The sequence below is a fragment of the Diabrotica undecimpunctata genome, chromosome 9 (assembly GCF_040954645.1).
Source record: "Diabrotica undecimpunctata isolate CICGRU chromosome 9, icDiaUnde3, whole genome shotgun sequence".
Taxonomy (NCBI): Eukaryota; Metazoa; Arthropoda; class Insecta; order Coleoptera; family Chrysomelidae; genus Diabrotica; species Diabrotica undecimpunctata.
The window spans coordinates 123,479,420-123,492,767 of record NC_092811.1 but is presented as its reverse complement, the minus strand read 5'-3'; the positions used below and the strand labels follow the sequence as shown (position 1 = coordinate 123,492,767).

Sequence of the window (13,348 nt, the reverse complement as noted above, 5' to 3'; positions counted from 1 at the left end):
GAAGAGCTTAGATCTAAATACAGTAAGCACATCAACGAGAACTTGAGAAACATACAATGAAATTGCATAGAGGAAACCTGTGAGAAAATAAAAATAGCTATAGTCGAGGCTGACGAAGTAGTCGCAAGTAAAATAAAAAGAAATCACAAAAACAAGTGGATGACGGGTGACGGAGATACTTGATCTAATGGAACAACGCAAACAGTACAAAATAAATCAGAATCAACAGGAATACAAGGAAGTCCAACGTACGCTAAGGGCAAGAATTAAAAACACAAAGGAAAGCTGGATGAAAGAACGTTGTGACGAATTGGAATCACTACAAGAAAAGGGAGACAGCTTTGGACTACATATAAAGGTCAAAGAAATTTCGAGTATATACAAGAAACACCATGAGACTCGCCTGAAGAATGATCAAGGAAACTACGTTCATACCCAGGAAGAAATAGCTAAATCTGGGCAAACTATGCTTCGTCCACGGAAAATGTATCCGGCCCTCCCATTATTCGCGCTGAGGTGGAGTACGCTATAAAAGTAGCAAAACTAGGCAAGGCCCCTGGACCGGGTGGAATTACTACGGAAGTCATAAAACTGTTGGAAGATGATAACATCGACATGCTGATAACAATTTTCAATGCCATATATAACACCGGCCACATTCCAACGGATTGGCTTTATTCAACTTTTATAATGATCCCTAAATCGCAAAGAGCGACAAAATGCAAAGACCACAGACTGATAAGTTTAATGAACCATTTGCTTAAGGTGTTTTTTCGCATCGTTCACACAAGAATGTTCAGAAAGCTGGAAGATCTAAGCGGTGAGACACAATTTGGTTTCAAGAGCGGACTGGGTACACGTGAAACAGCTTTCTGCTTGAATACGCTTGTACAAAACTGCATGGATCAACGAAAGGATATAGTCATAATATTCCTAGATTATGAAAAAGCGTTTGATATCGTAAAACATGACGCAATGATAAAAATGCTACACAACGCTAACATTGACGAGAAAGATGTAAGAGTTATCCAGAATCTGTATTGGAATCAAAAAGCACGAGTGAGACTGAACAAATCAACCAACACAGAAGAATTTGAAATTTTAAGAGGCGTGCGACGGGGGTGTATTTTGTCTCCTATGCTCTTCAATCTCTATGTGGAGAACATTTTTGCAGAGGCACTGGAAGTCTCTGAGTGTGGAATAAATGTAAACGGATTCCCGATAAAAAACATTCGTTACGCCGACGACACCGCGATAATAACAGACAACGAACATGATATGCAGTTGATGTTAAATAAAATAAACACCGTAGGAAAATATATGGCTTGAAGATAAATGCTGGAAAAAATGCATGGCAATAAGAAAAAACGCACTTTTAAGAATACAACTGCAAGTAGATAAAGCTCCAATTGATCATGTGAAAACATTTAAATACTTGGGAATGAGGATGCATGACCAATGGGATCTTCAACAAGAAATAAAATGCCGTACCGAACAAGCAAGACAAGCTTTTACAAATTTAAACCGCTACTATGTAACCGCAATATTTCCTTCAATCTCCGCTACAGGATGGTTAATTAATAAGTGTGAGCCCTTCGAAATGTGGACGTTGCGAAGAATTTTCCGCATATCATGGACAGATAGGGTGAGAAACGGGGAAGTCTTAAGAAAGGCAAATACTGAGAGAGAACTACTCAATTTGATCAAAATCGAAAAATTGGATATCTCGGCCATATTCTGAGAGGAAAAAAATACGCAATCCCTCAACTAATCATCCAGGGAAAGATTGAAGGCTAGAGAGGAGTAGGTCGTAAACAAATGTCGTGGCTACGGAACATAAAGAACTGGACAGGCATAAATAACACTGGCGATCTTTTGCATGCCGCAAAAGACAGACGTCTGGCCTTAAGATAATTCGCCAACGCACTATAGAAGAAGAAGAAGAGGTCGTTAGGGTTTTGTTGACAAAGAAATTTGATAGTGGATTCTAATAAAAGACAGTATGGTGAGTCAAGGAAAGTTTGACGAGAGAAAGAGAGGAGATGGTAAGATATTTTTGTTTTGAGTTATTTGATTGGTTCGAGAGAGGGATTGGAGAAGTAAGAGGAAAGGGAAGTTAGTTTGGTTTTTTTGGGCAAAGGAAAAACCGGGAGTCTAAGATAGAACTGCAAGAGAAAAGATTGTTTCCTGTGATAAGAAAAAAAGGTGTGGACGTCGCGAGATAAAGTTGGGAATCGTGAAAGAAAGTTTATGAAGTTGTTTGTGGCAGCAGAAAGCCGTGACAGTGTAAGAAGAGATCTTTAAATCCACAATTTGTAAGTCTTTCTTTTAATATAAGAAATATTTGAGGCGAGGCTGCATATGTTTTGGTGCGAGAGTAAACGAGATCAGGAGGTGTGTAGAAACAGCATAAGGAGAATCAACATAAAGTTTAGCTTGTTTTTTTAAAAACGAAAATTAGACTCAGAAATTCGGAGCGAAGTTTTGTTTTTGGATATAGAATTGAATAGAGACAGTTTTTTTTATACAAATTTATAGGACAGGAGAGAACATTAGGATCATATGATCTGTTGTTATTTATACTGATAATTATATGATATGATCTTGTTTTTTTTTTTGTAAATCGATTTTTTTATACAGCTGGTATGTTTGAATTTCCATGATATAATATATTGATAAAAGGTACATATGGTATTGTTTGTTTATATTTTTATTCCTTTTTGTCCTGTTACTTGCAAATAAAACATAATTGATACTGAACCACGGAAGTAAGTTCTGAGATAAACAAAGTTGTGGGTAAGTTTATCAATTTAGATATTGTATTTTAAAATTAAATTTTCCTTACCATAACAATATATATAAAGGAGCCGATGACTCTTATGGTGTTTTTGCTTTGTCTACTATCTTTTCCCACTTTCTCTGGTCCTGAATCTTTCCTCTCCAGTTTGCAATTTTTATCTTTGATATATTCCCTAGTAGTTGGTCTTTCATCTTATTTTGGGCTTTAAATTTTTGGATAATAATAGATCACCTAGTGGGAGCTTAGAACACTTAGTGGAACTATGATGAAACGTCGGCCAGTATAAAATCCAAGGAAGCGGTGGATAGACGAAGTAAGAACAGATGCTTAAGATATAATGAGGGTGAATAACTGGAGAAGAGTAACCAAGGAAAGGGATGCTTGGAGAGGACAGGGCCTGACGTGGGCTGCAGCGTCATAGGAGAGAGATTATATTATGTGGAGAGTTATTGTATAGTAAACTGAATGATTTCTATATTAAAAATGTCATTAATAAAATAAATTTTATTGTGTGTAATAAATTATATATAAATATTATATTCATTTCATTTGCTTTTAACAGAACAACATCAAGTATTCTTACGGAATATAAAATATATGAACTTAAATAATTTACTTTTTAAGTGGTTAGAATTAAATTTTAAAAATTGGTCGATGTCCATTGATCATTGCCTAATTACTAACCTATCTTCTTATATGGCTTTTACTTTACCTGTCAAAACACACATGATAATTTAATAAGTATATCGGTCTTAGATTTAATTACGTAATTACGTACCTATGTATTTAAATAAATAATTAAAATCTTATTTTGGTACGCCTCTGCAAAGTTGATAAGGGAAATATCCTTTCGTCGCTTTAAATATGATGTTGCCAATTAATCACCTTCAGTTAAAAATTGTTTTGGTACACATACAAACCTTCTAAATAATTATCTGAAAAGTGAGTCTCACCATATCTTGGTATCAGAAATTGAACAAAAATAATATATTAAAATCATTACTGAAATGCATTTTTATAAAGTTTTTTTATCCTTCTACTTTTAACATCTTCTGTTTGGAATTGGATTAAAAGAATAATTTAATATTTAAAATCTTGAAACCCAAAGCCACATAAAGTTGAAATCCAACTACAAAAAAAATTATATCCTTTATCCCTGTTAATACGAGTAATTCCCATGTTACAAACAAAAATTCCGTTTAAAAAGCAAAGATGTCTCTGCTTTCAACGACTCTGGCAACCTGAAGCTTGCGAATCACCTCTGCGTAATTTCCGAGGTAAGTTTATTTTTGGTAAAAATAACAAATTTTTCAAATTTTTATGCGTCAATCAATGTTAGAGTTATTTAGAGTTCTCGGTTAGTAATTCCTATATCTTTTTAGTGACACGGAAATTACAAGTGAGACACGTAAATTTCGACCACGTGTTATTTTATTACTAATGTTAATTTTTTTTCCAGAATCATGGCTAAACTTTCCAAAGAAGAGGTTTTACGTAGAAAACGAGAAAGGGAGAGAGAAAGACGCAGGAAAATAAGAGAAGATCCGATCAAAAGAGCTGAACAACAACAAAAAGAAAAAGAAAAGTATCTGAGGCAACGAAAAAGTAAAATAAAAAAATCTATTAATGAGATGATTCCAAGACAACAAAGACTGAAGAGGAAACAATGGAGAACTAATTCAGCTGCATTCAGACAAAGACAAAAAAAGGTATCAAAAACTTAAAGCGGAGAAACAGAAAAAAGAGCTAAAACAGCTTAAAACTCCTTTAACACCACTGACGAAAACTGATTTGGTTATCGATGAAACACCGTGTACTCCAAGAAAGAAATTTAAAGTTTATGAAATTAAGAAAAAAGTTTTTTTTTGGTCAGATTATGGAGGGATGAATACTGAAATCAGAGAGCGTATGGGCATAGACATTGACGTCCTGGAAACTATAGAATGCAAAAGGCTGAAATGGTATGGCCATATAGAAAGGATGAATGATCAACGATGGCCAAAGAGAATGTTACAGTGGATCCCCACCAACCGCAGGAAAAAGGGAAGACAAGAAGTAAAAGGTGCAATGGAAGATAGGGGTCTACAAGTAAATGACTGGAACGATCGCAAGCGTTGGAAGCTAAGTTGCGAGAAACGGCGGCAACTGTAATAAACCCGTTATATATATATATATATATATATATATATATATATATATATATATATATATATATATATATATATATTATGGAGGAACAATTAAGACTTTTATACAAAGAGTGTGAGCAAAATAGAACAAAGCAAGTTAACGTATGTCCCTAAAGTTTCAGGAAAATTTTAGATTTAAAAGTATTATTGGTAGGAAGCATTAGATCAAGTTGCTATTGGAAACCAAAGTTAGTAAACAACTTACACGATATATACAATTTCAGTTTTGACAAATAGGGTTCGTTAAGATGTCGTGTGCCTCAGGCGAGGCCTATAAAAGAGTTTGGGCTGTTTTGAGTTTAATGGTGTTTAATAATAGCTGGGAAGCCCAAAATAAAGATCAGCTAAGCCGAAGAATTTTGCAAAAACTTTGCGAGATCGACTTACAAACACAGACGAAATCAAAATAAAAATTTCTGCAGAGAAGTAAGACAACATAAGAGAGGCTCGTACATAAGCACACCCAACTTCGTAAGAGATAAAAATGGAGAAATGCTGGCTGTCGAAAACAAAATAATAGAAAGATGGGCTGAATATTTTCAAAATTTCACTGATGGAAACAACGGAGAACATGAGTATCAACCGGTTGAATTAGAAATACCCCCACCAAGCATGGAAGAAATTACGCATGCCATAAAAACGAGAAATCACCTGGTCTGGACAATATTGATGATGGAAGAAGTACTTTAGGGCCCCCGCGTAGTTTGCAACCAGACTGCGACAGCCACTCAAATCCCGTCAGTTTACGGGAGCCCGCGCACTAGGCAGCTAAGAATCCTTGACGTAGCAGCCACTCCACTAGAACGTGCCTGTTGCACTGGCAGCGCGTTGGCAAGCGAGTGAGGATTCTGAAGGGATTGTCGTGTCTGTCAGACCTATCCCCAACGTTTTTAAAATGACTTTTGACACCGGAAAATTAATTCGGGAAGTTAAAACCCGTTTCGGGATAAGGAAAGGTGATTTATGGTATATCTTCTGAAGATTACAATGATAGAGATGGAAAAAAACGAGGATGGAAAGAAATTATATAATTTGCGAAGGCGATTTACCAGCCTTTTCTTTATTACGGTAAATAATTATGGTCTTTTGCACGTCCATATCCCTTTATATTTATATTATCATCATCATTATCATATAGCCTATATTTGTCCACTGCTGAACGTAGGCCTCCCGTCAAATTTTCCAACTATTTCTATCTTGAACTTCTTGCATCCAGTTGGTGGTGATGCGCTTGATATCATTAATCCATCTAGTCGGTGGTCGTCCTCTGCTTCGATATCGATATGCCTCTTGCCTTGGTCGCCATTCCAGAATCTTTCTGGTCCATCTATCATCCGTTAATCTGGCAACATGTTCGGCCCAAGCCCATTTAGCCATGGCTGTTTTTTCAACTGCATCTGGGATGCAGACTGACTCATTAAAGATCCTCACCCGCTTTGACTGCAGGTAGCCAACGGGTTGCCGGTGAAACAGGCATGTTCTAGTAGTTGCCGCAGCCAGGGATTCTTGGCTGCCCGTAAACTTTTTCATTTTGAGTATCTGTCGCAGCCTGGCTGCAGCACTGTGCAGAGGCTCTTAGATGCCTTACAACTAATGATAGATATTCAGAACACGTTTACGGACAACACTTACTTATCTGCAATATGCATGGACATAGAGGGAGCATATGATAGTTAAAGTCTTGATATTTTAGTTAAAAACTTCCAAATTTCATCTCGGTTCGAGAAACAACTTGTAATTTTTACTACCGTAGAAAGATTTATCTTAGATCTAATAATGTTGGTCTCATACGTCTCATAAGGTGTTGAGGATAATACTTAATTGTAAACTAACATGGAAGTCACATATTGAGTTTACGGTGAAAAAATATAATAATAATAATATTGTAGCATGTATAAATTCCTTATAACCATCGAATATACAAAGTATTAAATTTATCTGGTACGCTCCTGGTTATGTATGAAATTTCTTTTAAAATTTGTTTACAAAAACGTGTTTGCGACGCATTCAAGAGAACTGTGTAATAAAATAATTCGTATATTACGTCTTAGTTGTACAATTTTAAAAGCAAGCGATGATTCAAGGTTAAATTCTCCCTTGAAAAGAATTATAGTTGGCCCGTTGCAAAGACCGGTAGAGGGGAAGGGTGCCAGAGAGGAAACCCGGTAAGACGGAGATCGACGGTCAAATTCGGGTTTGGAAGAGATTTTGTTGAGACAACACACGGCGAGTGTCGGCGTTAAGAAGCCGGCAAATTTGTTGAAAAAAGTGAATTATACTTAATGTAATGTTTCAGTTTTGAAAGAGTAATCACTGTTTTATTTTTTATGTCGTCTCTCATTTGAGATATTTGTAAAACGGCGTTTACAACAATTTTGAAGGATAAGCACATGGTTTTATTGTGTCCAGTTGTATTCCAGTTAATAAGAAGTCGAGTTTCAAAGTTTACGTCCCAGTGCCTCAGCTTCCAGCCTCATTTTGTTTGTCCTAAGCCATTCCAGGCTATTTCGCAGTTTGGAGATGCATTTTTTTTGTGCGGCAGAGAATCTAAATCCAGTTCTAACCCCAGAAATTCTCAAAGTAATAAAATTAACATTAAGTGAAAACCAGGTAATTTTTTTTGTTGAACTTTTAAAGTAAAAATAGACATTTGCCATAAATAATTGGTTTCACAACAGGTTAAGAAATTGTAATAATTAAAATTATAAATGTTAGGGTGTGACCTAGCTGTCGTATTAAATGTTCTCAAGTTTTAAAATTTAATATTGACATCTGACAGCTAGCTTTATTTTTTTACATTTGACACATACCTAATCATAACTGCGATCTTGTTTTGCTTTGTTTTTTTTTTATAGAAAATTTAAGCTTTATGTATAGTCCCATTTAAAAAGATATTTTTGCTTTATAATAATTTATTCCTGCTACAAAATATCGCCCAGTAACAATTGTAAGTTCTTATAGTATCTCCAACTTTTAGAGTTTGTACGGATAGAACATAGTAAGTGTGTTTTTTTGTTATTTTATATTTATTTTTGTGACTATTTATATAGTATTTTTTGTACTATATATAGTTGTAGACAACAATAAATGTGTAATTTTTTTCCCTAAATTATTTCTTTTAAACAATTTTTAACCCCTTTTGGATTTTTTAGGAAGGAAGAGCCTTTCTTTCATTCAGCAGGAAGATTCTTCTAAGCGACGTCCTTATTTTAAATAGCTTGAGAACCTTCTTGTATTGTGTTTGTCCAGGAGATTCATGTAAGTACCACTTTTGTTTCATTTTTGGTAGTTGCCTCATCCCATCTTGTTATTCACTTATCCACGATCCAGCTCTCCAGCGAAACCCTGAGTAGCCGTTCGCAACGTTTCGGTATGTTTTGATTACCCTGTCTCTAGCCCCATAATTTCTGTCCCCAATTTTCAACCCTTTATAGTAATAACCCTATGTGGTAGGCAAAATAATCAAGTTCCATCGTCATAATGATGTTGGAACATCTTTACTTTTCTATAAAGCTTATATTAGGTCAATTATAAATTATGGTTCTGCATCTGATTGGATCCTAAGCAGAATAAATGTCATGCAAAATACAGTTCTATGGGTTTGATTAGGCGTTATGAAATCAACTCCAAGAAGAGCAGAAAAGTAATAAGATCATTCATTATAAGTCTTATAATTCTTAGTGTTTTAACATGTTGATCGACCTCTTTTTCTTTCAGTTGTTTTCTTACAAAAACTAAACATACAAGCAGTATGATAATGCGCTTTTCCTGCGTCTAAACCGGGCACATTTCTCAAACGAGCTGAAATGTTTTTATCGAAGTTATTTAATATGTTTTGTTTTTGAATAGGCTGTAATATCTTATCACTTGTATCGTTATTTTGAACAGCTCGAATTTTTTCTTTTGAAATATTACCGGAAAGCCCATCGCAGAGAAAGAAATGAGATTAGAAATTAAAATACATAAATGAAGACGCTCTTACAGTCTTCATTTATGTATTTTCCTTTCTTTTATTTTCTCTGTCTTGAACTACGGATGCACCTATTGCATTTCCACCATTATATTGAATTTGACATATTCGATGAATAAAATTTGATGTTAAAGTCTCAAAGAACCCCGGTACATTTATTATGTACAAGTAGTTTTTAGTTTAATTGGCAGAAACTTTGCAGAGGCGTAGTTTTGATCATGCTGATCAAATTTCTCATTACCCCAAGACTGAAAAATCAGATGTAGGGCTTTTCGTTTGACAATAATTATCAAGAAAGCAAAAACACTAATTTTAGGGAAAAATAATTATCCAAATGCAAAGATATGTGTGAAAAAATTCCCCTTCGTTGGCTCAGTGAAGATGTTCGTTCAGTTGTAATGGAAACACCAAATAATAGTAGCAGAGTTTACTGTTGAGACGTACACTATGGGCGTTGACCCGGGATTACTTTGAGTAGAGACTGATGAAGTTGATCGTTGAAGACTATCAAGTTTGTTGAGTGAATATTGATTGAATGCTTCTCTAGGCAAGAGATCTTAGTTTTATATAAGTTTTAATTGGGTCAATATATTCGCGGACCTCGCGTGATATGTGTATTTAATTTATGTAAATTGTTTAACTTTGTCAGCACTTTTGATTGATGTCCAAATTATATTATTGATAATTGACCAAATGTGTATGTAACCTAATTAACTACGTGTGTGTATTTAATAACAAATAGATTCATTCGGTCTACTGGGTGATAAAATTATACTGTCCAATTTCGGATATGAATTCTGAAGATTTGATATTGGACAATGTGTATCTGGAGAAGAAATCGAGTAAGTCAGGCAGTTTAAATACTAGGGTTGTCTGCTAAACAATAGTTGGGATCCTAAGACTAACTAAGGAACAAGCTAGACAAGCTTTTTTGAAATTTCCTGAATTTCTAACTGATTGCAAGTTGGAGTCCTGAGATACAAGATGCTTAAGTGTTACGTTTGACCTTTGTTATCTTATACGGAATGTAAGCATGGACGTTAAGGACCAGATACATTATATGACTTAAAGTTTTGAAATGTGGTGACTGCGACGAATGCTTTAAATAAAATGGAAGGACAGAGTCAAAAATGAGGAAGTATTAAGAAGAGCAGTCCTCTAGGATAAGGAATTTTTTGATTATGTAGAAACGATAGAATGCTTGGCAATCCTGAGTATCTAACATTTCACCTGACAAGACAATGTACGGTGGATGCCGGGAAACCGCATGACTAAAACCATGGAACAAAAGAAGTAGAAATAGATGGAACAATAAAACCGCCCAGTTTTTAATTTTTCAGAAAGATGTTTTGAGAAGGTATTCCTAAAGTAACTGTATTTTTTATCTAGTTTCTTAAATATTTGTGAAATAATTATTTGTTGTGGAATTTAAGTTATTTTATTTTAATAACTTTATTTTGGGTTTTTATAAAGATTTTCTTATATTTTTTATTTTTTAGATCAGTTAGTGTTCACTCCTCCGGTGAAGAAATAGACGGTGAAAAAGAAAAGAGAGATCAGGTGCATTGCGTTGTGATAAATAAAAAAATATACGAAGTTGAAACCAATGTCGCGAGTTCGATGTTTTCAGAGAACGAGAATGATGATGATACCGAAGAATTGCAAGTGACTGAAATAATTGATAACGACTTAGTTCCACCGATGGTAATAGATTCTTGTAGTAACTCAAGTACAATGAGTGCTGATGAGGAGATTGAAACAGAAGTTTTTCTAAACGGTGAAGCTGATAAAGGGGTAGAGACTGATGCAGCCATAGGTAATGAAATCGAAAGCGAGATCGGTGTAACAGACGAAGGTGAAAAAATAGCAGAGGTTGATGCAGCAGTGGATAATGACATTGAGAAGGAAATTGATCTGACTGACGAGAGTGGTACACTAGAAGAAACTGATGAATCAGTAGAAAATGACTCAAGAGCAGCGAGTAAAATTTGTGCCGTGATGGAAACCAATACAGCAATGGAAACTGATAATAATAAAGTAGCTGCAATGGAAGCAGTTGATAGTAAGGAAGATGCAAAAGCAGTGACAGATATAATATGTGTGGAAGATTCTGAAAATTCAGACAATTCGGAAGAAGAAGACAGTGATTCCAGGTCTGCCGCTAATAATAATGAAGATTTGGACAATTTAGACGATAGATTTGTAGAAGAAGAAAATGTTTTTGTGAATCAAGATCCCGAAGAGGATCCTTTATGCGATCCGTTGGTTATGCCTGAGGATGATATTATAACGATAGAGGATGATACAGGCGATCAAATAATCAAAAAAAGTATACCCAATAATGTAAGAACGTTGAAAAAACCTACTAAGTCACCTGGCCTATACCATAACGCGCAGGGAACACTTCCGAAAGACTCTAATGATGTTCAAAATAGAAGTCTACGAAAGGACTCGTTTTATGAACGGTACTCAGAATTTGTCAAATCTACTGCTGAATGCGAAATAGCTTGGTCTGCTGCTCAAGCCAAAAAACAAACGATTCCACGTAAACCAAGAATGCCAAACAAGACCAAGAACACCAAAAAACAAAAACCATTACCTCCAGCACCACCAACTGACGATCCTATATACATAGTACCAAAAAATTCAACTGCTGTAAATATAAACGGAGAAATTTATCTGTTAATACCGGACACTGGTGAAAATAATCAAATAAGCCAAAATAGTCACCATTTGAGTTCGTCAAACATAACACCACAACCTTCATTTTCCGAGTTGGATACCATTTTGCAACCTCAGTCAAATTATCTACCAAAATTTCCATCACAGCCAATTCCAATTGATGTAGTAAGAGGACATCCTCCTAGTCAGTTCCTACGACATCCACCCCCTTCGGGTATAGTTAGTGAGCATTCCCCTAATTATGTCACTCATCACACACTTCCGTCTGAGATAGTCAGAACGGATTCTCCTAAATCTTTCTCACATAACTCACTTACATCTGATAATGTTGGAGGTAGTACTGTACATTATTTTCCACGTATCCCACTACAATGTGAGTTAGCGTCAGGAAATCCTCCCAGTTTTCTTCCTCAACATCTACTATCTGATACAGTAACAAATCACCTTCGAAATGTTCCAACAGATGTAGTGCCTGGACAATACTCTAGTTTAAATGTTCTCAGTGACTATGTAAGTAATACTGACATCTCAGTAGAACGCTTTATCAATTGTAAAAAAGGGACTACAGTTCCAATAAATGTAACTAAAAGGAGAAAAAAGACCGTAAAAGACAAGAAGAACACAGCACCAGACACACCACAGTTTGTACAGTATTATCAAGAAGAAGGTAGAGGCAAATCAAAAACGAAAGGAAATCGTCTAACGGTCGCTAATATTGCCTCATTGGAGGAAAATGTACAGTCAACAATTGTTCTAGAGCAAAGACTGCCGATGATAACGAGTGTAATGTCTCTTGAATCTTCTGCTGACGATACCAATGAGATCATCGTCTTGCCTGACAAAAAAAAAGAACGTTTGAAGCCTACTCATAACATACCGTCTGGATCAAAAGACGATATAGAAGAAGCTTTACCGTTGTATTATATTGACAAGGATCGAGATGTTATTGATCTGGGATCTTGTAGTGATGACTCACTTTTGTGAATTTGTAGTTTGTGAAAATATGTTATATTTTTTTATTTCTTTCATGAGAATTGTAATCTTCAGTTAAGTAGAATAAGATATTCCTAATTTGCTATGTACGTCTCGAAAATATGTGGAGAGAAGTACATAAATAAAATATCTCCTCCTATATATCTCTCCCTACTCCTGCGCCTCTAATTTATCCTTTGTAATATTTATAGTCCAGGGTATGAGGGCAAAAATAGTATAAATCATCAGAATTATTTTCGTCAGAGACGAAAATGCCACTAAACCTCTAAAAATCATACGAACAAGCTGAATTTTTCCGGGAATAATAATTTTGGGACCTCAAAAAAAAAATGAAAAAAAAAGTTTACCACTTTTACCCCCGGGCTTCCCTTCAAAACTCCCCTCGCAGGGGGTAAAATCGCAAAAAAATCGATTTACCAAGAATCTGTACACCGTAGCAAAAAATGTTTCAAATAAAAAATGTAGCTGACATAATTTTAAACAAAAATGTTTATAAGCATTTTTTGTGTAGAGAAAACCGTTTTCTTAGAAACATCGCTTGATTTTGCATGTCAGTTACTCGGGCGAAATCAATGTTCAATAAAATTTTTATCAGCTCGACGGTAAAAATTCGATATCTTTTGATTTAAGTGACCTATCGACAAAAATCAAGATGCGTTTTAAAGGTAAATTGTTCAGCTTTTGTATGCAGATTTTGTATTTTGCCGCAAATAA

The 13,348-nt window shown here is 35.2% G+C and overlaps 1 protein-coding gene across 1 annotated transcript in view; it reads left to right on the top strand.

Annotated features, from left to right (window-relative positions):
• Nucleotides 1-12,993, top strand: part of LOC140451388 (uncharacterized) — a 227,906-nt gene extending 214,913 nt beyond the window's left edge. The window contains exon 5 of the mRNA XM_072545174.1: nt 10,459-12,993. Within this exon, the coding sequence (XP_072401275.1) occupies nt 10,459-12,625 (2,167 nt within the window). The 3' untranslated portion in view covers nt 12,626-12,993. The remainder of the gene's footprint in view (nt 1-10,458) is intronic.
• Nucleotides 12,994-13,348: the final 355 nt, after the last annotated feature.